Source organism: Boleophthalmus pectinirostris, unplaced genomic scaffold (genome assembly GCF_026225935.1).
Source record: "Boleophthalmus pectinirostris isolate CB_2022bp ecotype Guang Dong unplaced genomic scaffold, ASM2622593v1 HiC_scaffold_14, whole genome shotgun sequence".
In the NCBI taxonomy this organism is placed as follows: Eukaryota; Metazoa; Chordata; class Actinopteri; order Gobiiformes; family Gobiidae; genus Boleophthalmus; species Boleophthalmus pectinirostris.
In genome coordinates, this window is record NW_026571047.1 from 26,372,448 (window position 1) to 26,394,930 (window position 22,483).

At 40.2% G+C, this 22,483-nt stretch overlaps 1 protein-coding gene across 1 annotated transcript in view; it reads right to left on the minus strand.

Annotated features, from left to right (window-relative positions):
* dock1 (dedicator of cytokinesis 1) overlaps window positions 1-22,483 on the minus strand; it is a 708,121-nt gene that overhangs the window by 26,089 nt on the left and 659,549 nt on the right. Inside the window, exons 45-46 of the mRNA XM_055150424.1 lie at window positions 19,369-19,545; window positions 15,889-15,972 (exon numbers count right to left, since the gene is read on the minus strand). Coding sequence (XP_055006399.1) covers window positions 15,889-15,972; window positions 19,369-19,545 — 261 coding nt within the window. The remainder of the gene's footprint in view (window positions 1-15,888; window positions 15,973-19,368; window positions 19,546-22,483) is intronic.

A 22,483-nucleotide genomic window follows, 5' to 3' on the forward strand; every position in this document is an offset into this window, starting at 1 on the left:
AAAGGCCCTGTCCACACTAGTACGTATTTGAGTCGTTTTCGTTGTGGATGCAGTGTTCATCTACACTAATCCGATTGAAAACGGCTCCAGAGACAGAACAATCTGGTGCAGCCAGCTCCCACGAATTCATCTGAGTACAGATCTGATCCGGCACTGTGTGGACGCCTGAAAACGCTGATACGCTGATGTAGTTCTATGCGCCGTGAAGTACCTAATTCAGAGCCAAAATGCTAAGAAGCTAGATTATATGTCCATTCATATAAACAGTCTATGTGTATGATCGTACACATAGACCGTATAATCTTAAAAGTTTAACATGAAGTTTAACAATCTTAAAGTTTAACATGAATCATCTCCAACGCAAGAGAAGCACAGAACAGACTCACCATCAGCAGAACACCCCTCTGTCACAGAAAGAACACATATAATCCACTGAGTTGGATCCTTCAGTCCGACAAAAGGTGAACCGCATCAGCGCACAATAGCGAGCTGTTTTTTTGAGTGCTTAGTTTATGCAAATTAGCCATGCGGTTTTAAGTTTGTGTAAAACGTAAACAAATATGCTCAAAGCTGTGAGGATAGGGAAGGCTTGCGGACACAGAAACAAGTCAGTCCTCACTCAGACTGGATTTTAAGACGAGCACGGCGGGTCAAAGTAATAACTGAACCTCGTTGTTGATCCACGAAAGAAAAAGTTTTTACATTTGTCCTTTCTCTGGGCTCAAAATCAGCTGCTGCAACTTCAGACTTCCTTGTTTTTACCGCTCATGTGGCGACGTGACACCAGCCTATCACGGGACTAGCGTTTCAGGTGGTTTTGCGTTACTGTGTGGACAAGAAAGGCTTTGATTGCGGACACAGAAACGACGTGTCTGGACGCAGATCGTTTCCGATACTGTGACACGGTGATACGTGGATTTGTTTCAGTGTAAACGGGGTCTCAGTCCCTTATCTCATTTTTTCCCTTTCTTTTTTCCTTGTAATCTGCCGTATTTGTTTTGATACAGACAGACCGTGCTTGTCCCTGATTGGCTCATCCACCTGTCAATCACACCCATCTGAAAACACGATTCACCGCTGATCAGACTCACATCTTTGTTAAGTACAGAAGTCTGTATTTTGGATTGCAGACAAACTTTAGTCTCTCAGCACCACAAACTTGAAATGACTAAACTTTTATGAGACGGACCTTATAATTAAAAAGTATAATTTTATTTATAAAGAAAACATTCGGTACAGGCCAATTATAATTAGACTTAGACAACAATTAGACAAACGTTAGTGATCCACAAGAGAAATTATTTGGATGCAGCAGCTCGCACATCACAACATAATATAATGCAAAAAGCAACAATATAAACGGTAATAATACATTCTAAATTAGTAGCAAAAATAGCAAGAGACTGGTGTCAAATAAGGCATAATTATATAAATATATGTATATGTACAAGTGAAAAACAAACAAAAGCTAAATAAGCAGAGGGAACTACATAGACCATGATTCTTTGCTCTGTCTCAGGGACTTGACGTGGCAAAATAACTGTTATAAGCACTTTTAAATCTTAATTATTTGGATTATGACGTAAGCAAAGGACTGTCAAGGCATTATAAAAGGGGAATTTTGTTCGCCTCCACAAAATATCGTAATAAATGTCGTACCGTGAGATGCGTATCGTGAAAATATCCTCTTACGTCCCTACAAAAAGTTAGATGCTGCATAAGATTTCTCTTTTATACACCCGTTTAACCTCACTCCACACACATTGGCGGACTTGAGAGGAGCTGAGCTTGTTTGATGGGGCTGCTTCTCTCTGGGCGTTAGTTACAGCTTTGCCCCAGTAAACTTAAGAAGATAAATGAAAGAAGGTAACAGATAGACAGCCCCCAAGGAAAGTCCCCGTACACACCAGCTCCAACTCACACACACATGGACTGAGCAGAGGAAGGAGGAGAGAGGGGGTAGGCTCTAAAAAAGATGACTTGAATTGATTATTGAGTTGATTTGATTAATGCTTTCAGACGACTTGACAAAATTCTATTGACGTACAATATGATATTTAAAGAAGTGTTGTGTAACTTTTCTGATCGAAGAACTGTCAAATGCTTTTCTCCATGGAGATGTTACCGGTATGAAACGTTTCTATCTTCATGAAGACCAAACCAGGCCATGTTACAGGTCAGATCTGTGGACAGCAGGGGTGTAATGGTACGCAAAAATCACGGTTCGGCGCGTACTTCAGTTTTGAGGTCACGGTTCAGTTCATTTTCGGTACAGTATGGGAACAAAATGCAAAACTGTTTGTGTGTTTATTAAACCAACAGTTTGTTTTAACATTATACAAACAGGAAAATAAAATAAATGCAAAGTGCTGCTTGGTAATACTAATAAGTTAAATAAAATATTGTCAAATAAGCAACACATGTATGTAATATTATAAAAAATAAATTCGTTGTAAACAGTAAACAAAACTTTTCAAAAAGTAAAGCTTAGCACTAACAGTTCCAGCATGAAGTTTTAATCAATCTTCATATTTTTGGCGAAAAAAAACAACTTGTCCACATTGTCTGCAGTAAGTGCCGGTCTGGCCGCCCTAACTATAAAGCGCACCTCCACCCCAATCACGGACGAGTTCCCTCATGAATATTAAAGAGCCGAATCTTCTGTGTAGCTGCACATGTAGTGACGGAATGTAAACACTCACAAGTTTTGCGAACTCACTCGTGCACAGCCCTGCACCGAACCGAAAGCCCCATACCGTAACGTTCAGCACGAATACATGTACCATTACACCCCTAATGGAAAGACAACCACGTTCACAGTCAGAATGTCTGTTTTTCTCTGTAGTCTTGAGCTATAAAACCAACTGTAATTTAATGAATGTAAAGTCGAGCTGTTTAATGTTTTACTGTGGAACATTCCATTCAAAGCAATGTTGTTATTTCCTCAATAACAGACCTGAAGTTGTGTTTTGTTTCATTCACACATGTTTGAGTAATTCGGCACTACTAGTCTGTCTACATCTCCAAAGTTGAAAATGCTCTGTTCCACCTTGTGATGTCATATAGTGGTGCATTTCAAGGTAACAGCTCCTTTTATCTTTAGTTCAGTAGAGATACATAATTCCAAGTCTGAAATCATCCAAATGATTCTAGTGAAGGTGTATGGAGTTTTACAACACAATGGTGCACTTTTTGTTTCACCACATGACATCACAGGGTGGAACAGAGCGTTTTCTGTTTGAGAGATTGAAACAAAACACAACTCCAGGAATGTTTCTGTTGAGGAAACAACACTATAACAACTGTATAGTACCATATCAAGTGACATTCCCAACTGCAAAAAGACAGTCATCCTTTTTCTTCTGCTCTTTGTTCATTTCAGCAACAGGAGCGATGGGGAATAGTTTTTAAATTAAAATTCCACATGTCATTCAATCCATCAACTCAACTTCTCAATTCATCTAAAAAATGATAATAGTTTGATCTGACGGTACAAAAATATACTACATAAAAAGCAGGTTTACCGTGGAACACAAATTAATCTGTTTTCGAGAAATGCAGAAAAAGAAATTGAGTTTTTCGAGGCACATTTTCCGCAAGCAAGAATAGGATCCTCTTTTTTGATTCAAATGTGATTTTCTTTACCCAGAGGCAGATGGTATTTTTAGTTATCTCGCACGAAACAAAGAAGTGGTTTCTCAGAATACTAATTTTGAGTCACTGTATTCTGGTACTGTACGTTTCCACTTACACAACCGTATCTGTTCATGTGATTTAGGCCATTAGGAGAGGAGTGAGAAAAACACAAAACACGGCTCTTGAAGTGGGTACATGTGCTCTTTCCTTCTCTAATTAGTGGTAAATAAATTCAGAACAAATGGTGGAACAAGCAGAGAGCTCTAGTACTCTCCTGTTGCTTTATTTATACAATTTATAATGTAATGTAACTCAGCGTGAAAGTACTGTTAAGTTGTCAGAATACAGTACTCTTTCAGCTGGACTTAAAGGTGCATTGTGTAACTTTTCTGGTGGAGGGTCCGTCACCTGCTTGTTTCTATGGAGATGTCATTGCTCTGCCTGGACATGAAACAGTTATACTTTACATTTATTCAATTACAGGTGGTTTTACAGCTCAAAAATACCTAGAAAAACAACATTCTGACTGTCAACGGGGTCGCCTCTCCACAGATCTGACCCGTAACTTGGTTTGGCTTGGTCTCCGTGAAGATAGAAAGGTTTAATGCCGTACTGTGATTCATTCCAGGCAGAGAAAAGCATTTGATGGACGCTCCACCAGAAAAGTTACACAATGCATCTTTAAGTATTCTTCTTATCACTGCATAATTTAAAAATATTGTTTGAGATTTGAGTAGATTCTCTGTTATTACTTATTATTTTATCATATACTTATCTTTTAAAGTACAGTGAGTAACTTTTCTGGTATGGGTCTGCTACGTGCTTGTCTCCATGGAGATATCTTTGCTTTGCCTATAATCTTTACCAGGTCAAGTTACAGGTAAGATCTTTGGAGAGGCGAGCCACTCACAGTAAGAATACATGTTTAAATGGCATTTTTGAGCAATAAAAACACGTACAATTGAATAAATCTTAGATGCTAAATTCTGATAGAACAAGTAAAATCAAGTAAAAAGAAAAAGCTAAATCTGCGTGACATTTATTTTTGTTTATTATTATAGAAAATAAATAGTTATTGTTTGTATTATATCTATGTATTTACGTTTTCTATGCATGTTCTGTGCATTATTGTCCGACTAAACATTCATTCATTCATTCATTCAACATTCCAGGCAAAGCAATGACAGCGATTGATACTTTGCAGTGACCTCACTCCAGGGGTGGTCTACATGTATCTCTATTGGCAGAATGTTTATCAGTTACCATGGCGACACAATGCACACACTGGGAAAAAAAAAAACATATCTAGGTAAGTTAAAATGGCTTAAATTAAGAGCATTTTACTTTATTTGAGTCGATTCAACTTGACAAGTAAAATGATCGACCAATGGAATAAGCGTGTGTTTTCTTAATTCAAGAAACATTTAATTTTGTTTCTTATTTTAAGTGCAAAAAGTTGTTGTTTTTCTTATTTTAAGTGTAGCAAGATGTATTTTCATATTTTAAGTGCAAAAAGTCCACCGGCAGATCATTTTACTCGTCAAGTGAAATTAACTCAAATCGTGATAAAACGTTTTTAATTTAAACCATCTTAACTTGGATAGATTTTTTTTTGCATTGCACATTTGCGATAGACAAAGAAGTTTTAAGACTGTTTGAAAACTCAAGAAAAAATACAAAATGGAGCCTTGATCAATAGAAGCGTTCATGGTCTTTTGGATTTTCAATAAAAAGGCGAGAGTGACTGTAATTTTATGCGTAAGAGTTTTTATAACAGCACAAATCAGTTCAAACCAAGTCAGTTCTTTCTGGTCAGACTGTGTTAAAACAACACTCAGATTAAAGTCAGAGAGCAGTGCCTCCAGTTAGCACCACATCAGTATCAATAAAGACAAGCGGGTATCAGAAATGTTTCGCAGCACACCTCTAAGTACTTAATCTCGGTATTGCTCCGTTACCTTGCATAATCCCTCCATACCACTGCAGACGTGCGTGTAAATTACTTGTTCACGCTGTATTCTGTTTCTTGTGATCCTCAGTGACAGCTCTGTGATGGTTTGGCAGGTTTTTACACTCGTCCCAATTAGCTTGATTTGCTGCGGACTGCTGGGTAACTCCGGGAAGAAACAAAGACACAAAGTCCCAATTGTAATTATCTAGCAGACAATTAATTCCTGAGTAAAATGTCAAGGTCGTGACAGCCCCAGTAGGGAGAGCAGAGTGCGGAGGAAGAGTTATTGTTATTTGTCAAAAGTTGGGGTTAAGATGAAAATGCGGGGATGCAGAAATCGCTAATGAAAACAAAGCAGAACATGAGACACATACAAACCATTAAAGGTGAAATATGTAACTTTTTCTAGTATTATTTTCACTATTCTTGCCTCCGTGAACGTTGTACAGTAGGGCATTTAAAGGTGTATTGTGTAACTTTTCTGGCTGTCAAATACTTTCATGGTGTAGATCAGAATTTGCAGGGTTCCCATTCTTTTTCACTGACAAAATTTCAAAACTTTTCCATGACTTTTTCACGACCTAAAGTGAATTTTCCATGACTTTACGGCACCTACATGTGTAGAATTGATCAGACTTTCAGGGCTAAATATGAAATGTTTTACGGTTTGGTATTATAGTTTTACTCTTCTGTTGCTTTATTTATACAATTTATAATGTAATGTAACTCAGTGTGAAAGTACTCGAAGTATTCAGAATACAGTACTCTTTGACCGTGTAATGGACTGTGTTATATTTTAATGCAGGTGTCAAAAGAAAAATTTAAATTCGTCAACTGGACTTGAAGGAGCATTGTGTAACTTTTCTGGTGGAGGGTCTGTCACCTGCTTGTTTCTATGGAGATGTCATTGCTCTGCCGGGAATGTTCCACAGTATGACATTAAACAGCTCTACCTTACATTTATTCAATTACCGACGTTTTTATAGTTCAAAAATACCTCAAAAAACAGGCATCCTGACTGTGAGCGGGGTCGCCTCTCCACAGATCTTTCCACTCACCGTCCAGCTTGGTATTACATTTTTTTTAACATTCAAAATACTGTTTCAAAAATATTGTTTGGAAATAATCATAATAGCCAAATAATAACTTAATAGAACGATGTAGTTGCGTGAAAGAGATACTAAAATTCCATGACTTTTCCGGGCCTAGAAAAAGGCATTTTCAATTTCCATGACTTTTCCAGGATTTCCATGACCGTGGGAACCCTGAGTATGGCATTAAGCCTTTCTATCTTCATGGGGACCAAATCAGACTAAGGTACAGGTCAGATCTGTGGAGGGGTGACCCTGCACTCAGTCAGAATCCCTGTTTTATTAGATATTTTTGAGCTATAAAAAACACCTGTAATTGAATAAACGTAAAGTAGAGCTGTTTAATGTCACACTGTGGAACATTCCAGGCAGAGCAATGACATCTCCATGGACGAAGGAAGCAGGTGAAGCACGTGCATCGCATTAACCTTGCACCGCATGAATTGTCGCATGTTGAGGGACTATTTTCTCAGCAGCAGCAGATTTTACTTTGCTGGTAAGACAGGTGCTTGGTGATATCAGTCCGCCGCTGCCAAACTTTCTATCAGGAAGTACAACTTACTGCTGCAAATAGATTTTCTTCGGGTGTTTTGTGGAGTGGGTAAGACTATGACCATTGACATGCACTAGTCTAGCACCAGTGACCTCTGCAAATACAAGGACTGGATGGAATATTTTTTTAAAAAGTGTCTCCACACGTCTCCAACACTCTGACTCACTAGGAAATAAGGTCCTATATCCAAAAATCCAGTAAGTAAGTACATTTCTTGTAGTGTAATATATGATTTGAGTAAGTTAAGCCTTCATCTTGCATGTACACAGGACATATCTTGTATTTAGTGGGAGTATTTTACACAAACTATTCCCCTGTGGTTGGTTTCGTGTCATTAGCGCAATTGGACTGTGGAGGTTTGAGAGACTCAGGGCCCTGTCTCTGTCTCGAAGTCTTTGTCTCTGTCTCGGCTGGACCACGCTCTGCTTCATTTGTCTCATTTAGACCCGGGCAAGACAAGATTAACAGGCACCCTGACGCTGGCATGGACAGCAACTAAAAGAAAGATTAAAACACAACATTCTGAGGAACAGCTTGTTTTTGTAGCCTTGCTTTTTCATTTCTAATCATGCGGAGCTATTTGTTTATATTGCGTTTTGTTCTGCAGTTATCTAGTGCCGTAGAGTAATTATTTTTAATGGAAATTCAGTTAAAAGAAACACTCATTCCAGGTATTTGTATGTGGACATAGATAAGATTAATTGGTAAAGAGTTTGGTTTAGATGTTTGTTTGCGAAGTGGGCTCTTGTTTCTCTGATTGGTTAATATTCCTCAATCATTTCTGTTTTAAAGTTACACTGTGTAACTTTTCTAGAGTATGACACCTGCTTTTCTCCATTAGGGGTGTGCAAAAATATCAAAATATCGATATATCGTATTGCTTAATGTGCTGATACAGTATCAATATCGTGGGCTGCTCTATCGATATATCACCAAGAGTATTTTTTGGTATATTTTACTAAATTGTTTTGTTACAGTGCTACAGTTTTGTTGCTTGTTTAGTAGAAGGAAACTTTTTTATGCGACACATTTGACATTTTCACTGTTTTGATGATTAAAATGTTTGTGATTCATATGAACTTTGCACAAGAATTGGTTTAACAAAGACTTTTAGTATCACAGCCATGATTTAGCCTTTAATTTTTATTGAATCGTATCGAATCGATTCGAAATATATCGTATCGAATCAAAAGTGCACTGTATTGAGATATGTATCGTATTCTGGCCTGTGTATCGAGGTATGTATCTTATCGGCAACTTCTTAATGATACCCAGCCTTAGTCTCCATGGAGATGTTCCTGCTTTGCCTATAACGTTCTAGCCTGATTCATCAGCTGGTTTCACTTTGTGGAAACCTTCTGACCTCGCAGCATTAGGATTTGTTCGCCAAATGATAGGCAAGTACTTTTTAAAAATTTAACCAGTTGCTGCTATTTGGACGTGACGTATGTAATGTGCTAAGATGCTCAGTGGTGTCCAGGTAATTTGCCAGCTTCACAGCTTTTCGCTGATTGGTCGGTGTGTGGTCTACAACTTCCGGGGTTCTTGCAAACCGTCTAGTGTATTCCGATTCCTGACCTAGTTGCTGGAGAGAACTAGGTGGCGCCAGTCTGGCAAATAACGTTCCACATTATGGCATTAAACGCATCTATTTTACATCTATTTTATTATAACTAAAAACGCATTGTTTCTTACTGTTAGCTGGCTCGCCTTGCCACAGATCTGACCCAAAACTTGACCTGGTGCTTTCACTTGCTTGATCGTTTTGAAGCTTAATGACATACTGTGGAATATTTCAGACAAAGCAATAATATCTTTACAGAAACACATTACAAAGTGCAAAACAAAATCACAACCAAACCTTTTATACAGAATAGTTAAACAGTCTATGGTTATGTTTTATGTTATATCACTTGAACAAAAATATTGGAAAAATCAAATCCTTACTTTTTAATAAATAGAAATAAAAATTGGATTCTCAAACCAAGAAACTGCACAAGCCTTTCAAAATGTATGCTGCTGCCCAAAACAATATTAAATAAATATTAGATCGCTGTAGGAATGAGAGAAATAGATCCATCTTCTATTTTTAGGTCATCGCTCTCTGCTTGTTCTGCCTCGACATGATCCAAAACTTTAACAAGTCTGTATAAAAATTTAAAGTGCCCATATTTCACTATTTTCTGATCTATGTTATAATGTTCTTTTCTCATCAAAAACAGACCTGAAAAATACCACTTCATGACATCACAAGGAGGAACAGAGCATTTTGATATCTGGAGATGGAGACCAGAGTGCTGAACCGGAAATAGTCACGGGCGGTTTTAACGTTCTGGACTGTTAACGGGAGGGTAGTGATTACACACGGGCGGGTCAAGTGAATCAAATGAACAACGAAAGGAGAAAAAATACTTGGTGTGCACCCAGGCCGCCGGTTGCGCTGGAAACAAGTGACATTTCCCAGTCTTTTCCTGGAACGATGGACCAGGCTGAGAGAGACTTTTGTGTATTTATTAGCGATGCTCCTGGTTTACTCCTGCTTTAGTCCTGGTTCATTCCTGGTTTAGACCTGGTTTAGCCTGGGCTAAGTTCTGGTTCAGTCCTGGTTTAGACCTGGTTAAGTTCTAGTTTAGTCCTGGTTTAGGCTTGGTTTAGTAATGGTTTAGTCCAAGTTTAGTCCTGGTTTAGTCCAAGTTTAGTCCAAGTTTAGTCCAAGTTTAGTCCTGGTTCAGTCCTGGTTTAGACCTGGTTTAGACCTGGTTTAGACCTGGTCTAGTCCTGGTTCAGTCCTGGTTTAGTCCTGGTTCAGTCCTGGTTCAGTCCTGGTTTAGACCTGGTTTAGACCGGTTTATACCTGGTTAAGTCCTGGTTAAGTCCAGGTTTAGTTCTAGTTTAGACCTGGTTTACTCTTGGTTTAATCCTGGTTTAGTTCTAGTTTAGACCTGGTTAAGTCCTGGTTAAGTCCAGGTTTAGTCCAAGTTTAGACCTGGTTTACTCTTGGTTTAATCCTGGTTTAGACCTGGTCATGTCCTGGTTTAGTTCTAGTTTAGACCTGGTTTAAGTCCTGGTTAAGTCCTGGTTAAGTCCAGGTTTAGTCCAAGTTTAGACCTGGTTTACTCTTGGTTTAAACCTGGTTCAGTAGTGGTTTAGTCCTGGTTTACACCTGGTTTAGCCCTGGTTTAGACCTGGTTTAGTTCTGTTCAGACCTGGTTCAGTCCTGGTTTAATCCTGGTTTAGACCCGGTTTAGTCCTGGTTTTGTCTTGGTCCAGTCCTAGTGTAGTCTTGACTGGTTCGCCGGTCGCGGCATGTATATATTTATAATCTGCAAATGACACGGCGTAGTTTTGGTTCTGGTTAAGTTCGGGTTTAGACCTGGTGTAGTCCTGGTTTAGTCCTGGTCCAGTCCTGCTCCAGTCCTGGTGTAGTCCTGACGACCGTCTCTGCGGTTACTTAAAGATGACGAACGCCCAACCAAAAAGTTACACAATGCACCTTTAAATCTCACAAGAGTCAGTCTGCAGAGAAAAGTGGTTTAGTTGTAGGTGTAGCGATAAAACTTTACGAAAAAAAACCTGTTATGAAACGTCAAGGTCAACAGCGGGAAGCCGGCGAGAAAGTGAACTCTTCGGAAAAGCGAGAAGAAAAAAAAAAGGCTTCCCCAACACAAAACCTCAGAGCAGGTTCAGGAGCACAAAGTCGACCTATTTTACAACAAGAGTGAAAGGGAAGAGGAGAGACTACGGCAAATCCAATCATCTGTGTACCGGAGAACGAGGGAGCGGCGCAAAGACGAGAGGAGAGACGAGAAAAGACCGGAAAACTACTGCATCCCAACTCAGGCAACACGGGGGAATCAACGTTGGGTTTCTCAGCACTACCGCAGCTAATTACCTCCACCAGGTCAGGCTACGGGGCAGATCTGCGGAGAGGCGAGCGTGTTCGCAGCAAGAATGTTTTTCAAGGTGTTTTCAGTATCAAGAAGCTATATTGTGGAACATTAAAGGTAAACGTAAACCACAGTATCCCGAGTCAACCAAGAAACGAAATCAAAGTTGGGTTTTTGAGCACTACTACAAATAATTATGTCCAGCAGGTCAAGTTACAGGGCAGATCTGTGGAGAGACAAGCCTGTTCGAAGTAAGAATTTATGTTTTTCAAAGTGTTTAGAAAGATAAGTTTAATGCAATACTGTGGAACATTACAGGTAAACTATAGCATCCCAAATCAAGCAACAAAGGGAATCAAAGTTGGGTTTTTGAGGACTAGAACAACTAATTATCTCCACCAGGTTAAGTTACAGGGCAGATCTTTGGAGAGGCAAGCGTGTTTGCAGTAGGAATGCATGGTTTTCCAGAAAGATAGGTTTAAAGCTATACTGCGGGACATTAAAGGTAAAGGTAAACTACAGTATCCCAAGTTAAGCAACAAAGGAAATCTATGTTCGGTTTCAGAGCACTACTACAACTAATTATTTACATCAGGTCAAGTTACACATGAGATCTGTGGAGAGGCAAGCCTGTTCGCAGTAAGAATGCATGTTTTTCAAGGTGTTTTCAGTATCGAGAAAGATAAGTTTAATGCTATACTGTGGAACGTTACAGGTAAACGATAGCAAACCAAGTCAATCAACAACGGAAATCAATGTTGGGATTTTGAGGACTAGAACAACTAATCATCTCCAGCAGGCCAAGTTACAGGTCAGATCTGTGGATAGGCAAGGAGGTTCGCTGTAAGCATTTACAAATATGGGTGTGGTGATGATAAAATCAGAGAGATGTAAATCTTATGATCCTGTATTGTATAGTGTGACTGCTGTCTTTGTGTTTGTCTTTTGTTCTGTTTTGAGCATTAAGACACCTGTAACTGGATAAACCCAAGACATAGATAAGTTTAATGCCATACTTTGGAACATTCCAAGCAATACAAGTAGGTGGCAGACTCTTCACAAGAAAAGTTATATAGTGCAGCATCTAAGTTGAGTACATCTTGCAAAATTTGTCCATGGAGATGTTCCTTAGTAGGTCATTACACTGATTAATCATTAACTCTTTCCCCCATAAAGACGACATTTGACGACCCCCCTGAACCCTTAATGACGACTTTTGACACCTCCGCTGTATCACTAAAGACGTGATTTGACGACCTTTAGAAATGGCTCGGTTTTTCTCATTTAAACAGAGACTGTGATCGGTGGAGGCCACTACAACCGACACTAGACTGACCAATAGGATTCAAGGATATGTTTTCGCCGATTTTTTCCGAAGTTAATCGAAATAGTGACGATGGTAGCTTCCGGAAAAAACACAACACGAAACACGTGCAATGGAAAGATCGCGGCGCTGCGGCGCACAGTTTTAGAAATAATGAGGAGCGGACGTATTTTATGGATAAGTTTAGAGAAAGTGACTTTTATAGATTTCAAAGTGATGATGAGGGTGATTATAAAGTGGAAAACAGCGATAGCGACGGACTTTCAGAGAGTGAATCTTACGAAGATGAGAATAACGCTGATGCGTCTGTATGGAGTCCTGCGATGTCCGAACAAACTATCCGGGCTTTATACTCGATTATGAACCAAAATTGCCCTGAAATCACTCGTGGAAGTCTGTTTTCTTTTATGCAATTATGCTCTATGGGTGTAGCCCTAGTAACATATGTATGGGTTGTTCCTAGTAGGCGTCCAGGGGGGAAAGAGTTAATGGTGTTTTTTATTGATAAAATCCTTAAAACTGTAACTCCATGGCCTCAAACAGAACATAATACATAATGTTCTCAATGTCCAATACCACGATGAGTATAAAAACAATCTTTGTTTAGACAATAGAATGTGATTTTCAACATTAAATCATAGTACGTTCTTTTATATTTCCATGTGGTTTTATATTTTTGTGTTCATATTTGTTTTATATCAGTGGTCCAGGTAAGTTCCATAGTGGTCCATGGGTGTATACTAGTCTGTGTGCTCTTATTCAGCTCAAGATCATTCTGAAGCTTCAGGAAAGGTCCATCTGTCCTGTGAATGTGATTTTTCTAGTATTGATACCTGCTCAAATAGTTTCAATACAAGAGTTAATACCAATTAGAATCAGATTTTCGATGCTTTGAACAACCCCAAGAGTAACAAACACTACTTTTAAAACCTTACTTAGAAACCACAAAATCAGCTTTAAAAATGTGCATCTCACCATCTCAGTTCACTTTAAAACAAGACAGAAAACATCGTCAGCATTTCAAATCTCCACGGAGGATAACAAAGCCACAACTTTAGCTTTTAATAATCAAAGACCAGCTCCTAAGCACCTGCAACTACGCATTTAGCCTCGTAATAAGCAGTTTAAACAGGCTAGCATAGGTGCAGTGGTGGTAGTGTGTCTCATCTTGCTGTATGTGCACTTTCAGAAGCCCTGTCCTGATCTCTGGCTCACTGCAAACTTCAGCAAATTGTCTCCGCTCATAGTTTCACAAGGATCTCCCCAGCTCTCTTCTCACCTCCTTCTTTAAGTGATATTATCCTTCCGGCGCTAACCTTTTAGGAGGATTTCTGCACTTTGCAAAGGCGACGAGGTATCTGACAAATGCCCCGGAATAAACTGTACTGAAGCTATTTAAAGTATGGAAATCGGGCGAGTTCTGGATCGTTCATATGCCGTTTGAAAAGGTGAATATCATGTAATGGGATGGAGTAGAAGAATGTTCCACAGTACAACATTAAAAAGCTCGACCTTACGTTTATTGAACTCAAAAGTACTGGTCTGATTTGGTCTCCATGACAATAGAAACATTTAATATCACACTGTGACACATTCTTGACAAAGCAATAACATCTCCGTGGAGAAAAGCATTTGACAGACCCTCCACTAGAAAAGTTACACAATGCACCTTGAAGACCAGATAAAGGAGTAGTAGAAGGAAGTGATTACACACAGGCGGTTCAGGTGAATCAAATAAATGACGAACGGGAGAAAAATACTTGACGCGCGTCCAGGGAGTCCGTTGCCCTGGAAACAAGAGCCATTTTCCGGTCTTTTCCTCAAACGATGGACCAGGCTGAGAGAGACTTTAGTGTTTTTATTACATAAAACGCATCAGGGGAGGTGATCGGCTTGGCGGCTGCACTCCTAGTTTAGTCCTGGTTTAGTCCTAGTTTAGACCTGGTTTAGTCCTGGTTTAGACCTAGTTTAGACCTGGTTTAGTCCTGGTTTAGACCTAGTTTAGTCCTGGTTTAGTCCTAGTTTAGACCTGGTTTAGTCCTGGTTTAGACCTAGTTTAGTCCTGGTTTAGACCTAGTTTAGTCTTGGTTTAGTCCTAGTTTAGACCTGGTTTAGTCCTGGTTTAGACCTAGTTTAGTTCTGGTTTAGTCCTAGTTTAGACCTGGTTTAGTCCTGGTTTAGACCTAGTTTAGTCCTGGTTTAGTCCTAGTTTAGACCTGGTTTAGTCCTGGTTTAGACCTAGTTTAGTCCTGGTTTAGACCTAGTTTAGTCTTGGTTTAGTCCTAGTTTAGACCTGGTTTAGTCCTGGTTTAGACCTAGTTTAGTCCTGGTTTAGTCCTAGTTTAGACCTGGTTTAGTCCTGGTTTAGACCTAGTTCAGTCCTGGTTAAATCCTGGTTTAGTCCTGGTTTAGTCCTGGTTCAGTCCTGATTCAGTCCTCGTTTAGTCCTGGTTTAGATCTGGTTTAGACCTGGTCCAATCCTGTGTAGTCCTGGTCCAGTCCTAGTCCAGTCCTGCTGATCCTGATGATCAGCTCTGCAGTTTGCAGTGTGTATATATTTATAATCCGCTTATGACAAGGCGTAGGTTCGGTTCTGGTTTAGTCCTGGACTACTGGGCTGTCGGACTAATGGACTGACCCCGATTTATCACAGGCGGGTAATGGGTAGAATGTGAACGGGTCCAGGCGGGTGCGGATTTAACTTCGATATCATCACAGGTTCACGGGCGGGTGTGGTCCTGTACTGTGAGGCTTTTTAGACTTTAATCTGACCTTTATTTTAACACAATCTGACCAGAAAAGAGCTGATTTAGTTGGAACTAAACTACAACGGGTGATCTAATTTTGTGCTCTTAAACTAGTCTCAATCAAATAAACCATTAACCAACACTTTTTCATTTAGTCACTCTCACTTTTTTGTTGAAAATCTAATTCCTAAACATGACCGTGATTGCTTGTATTGATCACAGACTCCTGAAAATATGCTGTTTGAATCCATTTTGTATTTTTTCTTGACGTTTTATGATGATCTTAAAATGTATCTGGGTTTGTTTACTAATCTGTGCATCGTGTCTCCGCGGTAACTTGCGAGCTTTCACCCCCAGCATCAACAGAGGTACACCAGACTTTCTTTTGATTTCCTAAAACAGCTCTCGCTATTAAGGCCGGTTACCTAACAGACACTGAATAGGAAAGAATAATTCAACTGTGATTAAACTAAGAGGCCGGTGGTCACTGTAAAAACGCAGACATGATTAAAAAGACAGTACCCTTCAATGTTACGACACAAAAATATTAGCAAAACGTCCTGCTCGGAGATTAAAACGGGTAATGCCAAGTGCTGTGGCTGCACCGTGACCAATCAGGTTTTAAAAGGCCGTTGCACAGGAAACAACATCAGACAATTGAATACGAAACGCGGACTATTAATCTTCGAGCGGACTTACCTGCCAGGCGATGAGGTCCTTGAGTTTGTTGATCTTCTCCAGGTCGTCCGGGTGCTCCTGCATGTACTGCTCGTTGAAGAAGGCCTACGCAGAACAGAGATCGAGAGAAATGTGTTATTGGTAATGACCAGTGGTGGAATGTAACAAAGTAAAAGTCGTAAAGTACTGAAGTAAAACAAATAGGTATCATTTACAATACCTTATACCTTTTACTTTAACATTTAGGCTACATTTATATGATGATGGTCTGAACAAAAGACACAAAAGTGGTGTCGCGTCTTCACTTTTTATTCAGCGTTTTCAGGAGGAAATCTGCGTCACTGAATGGTCTATTTTCGAACTTTTTTCACAAATAAACCGCACCGGACTTTAAAGGAAACACAACAGTGTGATGGGTGAGTGGTTTTGTTTGTTTGTGGCGTTCACGGTGACTCTGGGCTTCGTTCAGTTGTGGCGTGTAGGGAGGGTGCTGTCTGGGACCGAACTGGATGGTCGGCGTGTTCGCAGTGACTCAGTTGTTCAGTCGTGTCTAGAAGCGGCACATTGCGCTCGCTTTTTCGGTTCGTTCCTCCGTTCCGTTCCTCGTCGGCGTGGAGTGATGAGTGTGTCTGTGGGTGTTTTTTTTCGCTGTGCGGTCGCTGTCTGCTCCGTGTGTGTTTGCGTGCGCTGCGGGTGGTGCGGCTTTGTAGTTTACTGAAGTCGTACTGGGACACCCGAGTGGATTCGTGTATAGGGCGCTCTGGATTGTGGGGCGCACTGTTGTTTTTTGATGGGGTTGGAAACTTATGAGCGTGCCCTATGGTGTGGAAAATACGACAATGCAACAAGGGCGTCTTTGGACATACAGAAGTTTTCCCACCATGCATTTTCATCCGCTGCTCCTTCCACAAAGTTGTCCCACCATCGACTGGTTCTCGCAGGTCTCGTCCATAACCGTCTGACTCGCCTGCGACGAACTGGTACATCCAGACTTTGACAGAGGTGATTTCAGATCCTTCTCTGTTCACTAATATAATCTCTGCTGATCTCTACATTTGTTGGGATGCTTGAAGCTTGAAGGTTCGACGCACGGAAATGATCCGACATGTTTGTTTCCGTGTACTGTTTGTATGTGACGTAAACGTGTACGCGACCTGAGCAGATCTGAACAGAGTTTTGCATCTTGGGCAGTGTAGACGGAAACACTAAAGCAAAGTGTATTCAACTTTTCCACTCTGGAGGTTTGAGATTTTAATCTTTTTAAGCCCCCCAAAAACGCCGTCACGGTCTAAACGAAAGGCACTTCCGATCAAATATTTTGTCATTTTTACCCATAAGCATTCTCATGTAAACGGGCCTTTAAAACTGGGTAAAAAGTAAAATTATTGTGTATTATTGCGTGAGACCTGCTGAAAAGGCTAAGGGTTTTATTGTTAACACATTTGTAGTCGGAACAAACAGAATATACAAATAAAAACAGTTAAAAGTATTATTAGAAAATCTGAACAAAATACTTAAACTGGTAGACTTTTTTACTTCTACTTTTGGTATTTTTTGCTCCAATATCTGTGCTTCTGTGTCTTTACTTATGTAACAAACTCAAGTACTTCTTCCCCCAGTGGTTTTGACAGCACAGAGAGTCACTTTTAAACTTTCTTTTTTAAGTTTTTATTTTCTTTCAACACAGTTCATGCATATGTATTGCAGACGTGTTGTCAGCAGCAGCAGCTTTGGGTCCAAGAGCTCAGTTGGAAATGGCAAGTTACGGGAAAACTCATTTGCATGAATAAATTAAACTGAGCATATGGCACCTATTGTTTTCTCATTATTATGTTTGTAAATGTGACCGAACACACATTTGTTTTACATTTAAATGAGACAACAAAGTCAACCTGGGAATATGCTGTCAATATTATTTAAAGGACCCATGTTACACTATTTTCTGATCCATGTTATAATGTTGTTTTCTCATCACAAACAGACCTGGAGTTGTGTTTTGTTTCACCCACACATGCTTAATTGAGTTCTTCTCTCAAAATGAAAACACTGTGACACCTTGTGATGTCAAGTGGTCATACAGGAAGTGCTCCACTGTGTTTTTAAACTCAATAAACCTTCACTACAATCATCCGGATCAGGGGTCTCCAGCCTTTTTCCTCCTGTGAGCTCTTTTACAAAACAAAAATGCCAGAGAGCTTATTGTTTTAGCGGCCGCAAGAATTTGAGACAATTATAAAAAAAAGAGGGTGAGATTTTGGGTACAGTTGGATGCTGATAAAACATAAACCATTGTCCATTTATTAGTGCACAACGTCGGGCTTCAAAATGACACATTTACAATGGTAATAGGCATTTAATTAACCAAATTTTAGTTATTCAGCACAATGAATAATTTCGAAATCCCTCGGCGAGCTACTTAGAATGGGGGAGATTAGTCCTGGTTCAGTCCTGGTTCAGCTCTGGTTCAGTCCTGGTTTAGTCCTAGTTTAGTAGTGGTTCATTTCTGGTTCAGTTCTGGTTTAGACCTGGTTCAGTCCTGGTTAAGCTCTGGTTTAGTCCTGGTTCATTCCTCCTGGTCAAGTCATCAGTTCAGTCCTGGTTTAGACCTGGTTTACTCCTGGTTCAGTTCTAGTTCAGTTCTGGTTTTAGTCCTGTTTTAGACGTGGTTTAGTCCTGGTTCAGCTCAAGTTCAGCTCAGGTTCAGTTCTGATTTAGACCTGGTTCAGTTCTGTTTTAGTCCTGTTTTAGACCTGGTTTATTCCTGGTTCAGTCCTGGTTTAGTCCTGGTTCATTCCTGGTTCTGTACTGGTTTAGTCCTAGTTTAGTTCTGGTTCACTCCTCCTGGTTCAGTTCTGATTTAGACCTGGTTCAGTCCTGGTTTAGTTATGGTTCAGCTCTGGTTGAGACCTGGTTTAGTCCTGGTTCAGTTCTGGTTTAGACTTGGTTTAGTCCTGGTGGAGCTCTGGTTTAGTCCTACTTTAGTTCTGGTTCAGTCCTGGTTCATTCCTGGTCCAGTCCTCAGTTCAGTCCGGGTTCAGTCCTCGATTTACTCCTGGTTCAGTCCTGGTTCAGTCCATATACAGCTCAAAAGTTTGGCATCTTCGCTTGCTGATTGTTATTTGACGAGTTATTTTGGTGACAGTAACTTAAAGTGCTGCAATAGTCGTGTAATGTTTTACATTTTAAATATAGTAATATTGTAATGTAACAAATGACTTTGAAATGACAGTAACAAGTCATAAAAATAACACATTACAGTTTTGAAGTAACTTGTCCAAAACCCAAAACCCAACTCCAGGTCTGTTTTTGACAATGTAACAGCATTACAACATGTCTTACAGCTCACAAGAAGGACTTTTAATTAGAATAAAATTCAAATTCATAGTAGCAAAAATAGACTTGTGTCAGATACGGGATAATTATAGACCTGTTATTCACAAAGCTACATAACAGTCTTACATAACGAGCTCTAAATGAGATGCATAGAAAATGACAGTGTACCTTCTCATAGTTGGCGAAGCCTCCCATCACAGCTGGATCCACGATGCCGTTGAGCAGCATGGAGAGGGGGTTTATGGGTAAATTTGAATCGCTGAGGTGCCTTTGGACCATGCTGCTAATTTTATCGTTGGCCGACTGCATGGTTTCTATGGCGTTTTCCAGTGGACTTATTTCTACCTGCAAATGACAACAAGCACAAGGAAAGATCAGTAAAACACTTCATGGTACAAAAAATATATTACACTGCTCATTTACTCATATTTTAGTCTTTTAAAAACAAAACAAAAAAAAACTTTCAGTTTTAAAAAGTGAGTATTACACTTCTTTGGGGTATTATTATCACCATTATACCTTTTATCCTTTTGAAAATGCTATATTTGTTGCAAAATAAGTATGAAAATGCGTAATTAGTGTCAGTTCAGCCAATGCTCCTGTTGCTAAGTCACTCCCCCTTCAGAGCACTATCAAAACACAATCATCGGATCAGCTTTGTGAAGTTGTAGTGTATTGTTTTTTTATCCTGCTTTTGTATATTTATGAAAAACGTGTAGGTTTGTTAGCTGAGCATCGGACTAACCAATATTACGCCTAACCATAAATACGAAACAGGGCGTAGGAGAGATTGCTAAATTACTCAAACATGCAGGGATCACATATAAAACCACTTCAGACACCTTTTTGTTAGACTATAAGATGGTAGAAAGCTCCACAAAGGCAATTTTGCATAATACAGTGGGTTTTTAATTTTGTGAACAATCAAGCAATACCAATTTTTCAACGTAAAAAATAGTAAAATTTTCTACTCCAAAGTCTGAACTCTGCTCGGCTTTTAGAAAGGCATAGGTTTGTGTCTCAAAGTTCAATTTGAGGCATAATAAATATTTAAAAAAATGCTACAAAGTGAAATCATTTACATTTAAAAATAACTGTGTATGCTTTACATTTTTAAAAAAAATAATTAATATGAATTTTAATAAGTTGTTTATTTTATATTTTATGATTTTTATAAAAGTGACCATTGGCGTATGGTGACCAGACTTAGATTAGACCAGATTTACCTGGGACAGTCCAAGTTTTGAGCCCTGTGTCCCCTGTCCCAGCAGATTTAGCCAAAACCCATTGATTTTTCTCAGTTTTATACAAGAAATGTCCCAGGTGTCCCTATTTCTGACCAATCTGATCCCTACCAACAGTAAAGCGAGACATACATTGTCATTTGTTTAGGTAAAATACAGAAAAGCAGTTTAAAAATGACCAAAACACAAAGAAAATGTGACTATACTGACTCACGTTAGTCATGAATGAGCCGAGTGCAGAACTATTTCCTTAATGATGCACTTGTTTCACAGTGTTATTATTACCAGCCACCACAAACTGAGGGTGTCCCAGTTTCTGATTTTGGAAATCTGGTCACTCTATGTTAGCGTTAAGACACAGTGAGCTCGTTGGCATGCTGCTGTGTACAGAACACTGACTTGAATTGATTTGAAATGACTTCATCTGTCATACAATACACAATATAATACAATTCAATTACATCACATAGCCCTATACTTGCATATGTCTAAATGTTGTGTTCACCGACGGTGATTTGTGTTGGTAAATTTGTATTCTTGGACCGTACACATAAATCATGACGGGAAACAGCATGAGTCATTTCCATGTGCTCACATATGAAGGAGGATCTGTCAAATGGAGATGGATCGTGGCTGGGAGACGTTATAATTCAGATAAACAGGACTTTGAGATGTGAGCACAGCAGAAAAAGGGACTTTTAACGAAATTGTAAAGGACATTATGTGATTTTATATTGTAGTTTTATATTATATTTAACTTTAGTAGAAAAATGATTTAGTTAGTTTTATATTACTGGTTCGTACAGAGGCAATGACTGTACTGTAGTAATAATAGCTTTAAAAAATTACACATTGAGATTTCTGGACAGTTTGGGGATGTTGGTGTTTAAAGGCCCTATTTTATGCAAAATATACTCTTGTGAACTTTAAGTGCTATAATGCTGTAACCTCATCACAAACATACCTGGAGGGAACAACATTATAACATAGATCAGAAAACAGCTAACCCTTTAAATCAGGGGTACCGGGCCAGTAACCGGGCCACGAAAGCGTGAACCCCCCCCATTCCCATATGCCGCAGGGACCGATCCCCCATCCCGTACGATGCGCCGACTGTCCCTCTTCCTGTATGTTGCGCAGACCTGGACCGTCCCTCGTCCCGTACATAACACGGACCGTCCCTCCGCCAGTACGTCACGCAGACAGTTCCTCGTCTCGTACGTTGAGCAGACTGTCCCCCCTCCCGTACGTCGCGCGGACCGTGCCTCCTCCCGTATGTCTCGCAGACTGTCCCTCCTCCCGTACACCATGCGGACCGTCCCTCCTCCCGTATGCCGAGTGGACCGTCCCTCCTCCCGTATGCCGAGCGGACCGTCCCTCCTCCCGTATGCCGAGCGGACCGTCCCTCCTCCCGTATGCCGAGTGGACCCTCCCTCCTCCCGTATGCTGAGTGGACTGTCCCTCCTCCTGTTCGTCGAGCGGACTGTGCCTCCTTCCGTCGTCGAGCGGACTGTGCCTCCTTCCGTTCGTCGAGCGGACTGTGCCTCCTTCGTACGTCAAGCGGACTGTGCCTCCTTCCGTACGTCGAATGGACCGTCCCCCCTCCTGTACATCGAGCGGACCTTCCCTCCTCCCGTACGTTGAGTGGACCGTCCGTCTTCAGGTACGTCAAGTCGACTGTCCCTCCTCCCATACGTCTCGCGGACCGTCCCTCCTTCCGTATATCGTATGGGCCATGCCTCTAAACCAGAACTAAACCAGAAATAAACCAGGACTAAACTAGGTCTAAACCAGCACTAAAACAGGTCTAAAACTGGTCTAAAAGCAGGTCTAAAAAAGGACTAAAACAGGATTTAGCCAAGACTTAACCACGCCGTGCGTCCTCCCACACGCCGCCCCCCCAACCCCTTCCGGTCCACGAAATACTGTCAGATACAAAACCGGTCCGTGGTGCCAGAAAGGTTGGGGGACCCCTGCTTTAAATGATTCAGTTCATTTGCATTCTCACACTTAAGTAACACAGCACATCTGACACAGCA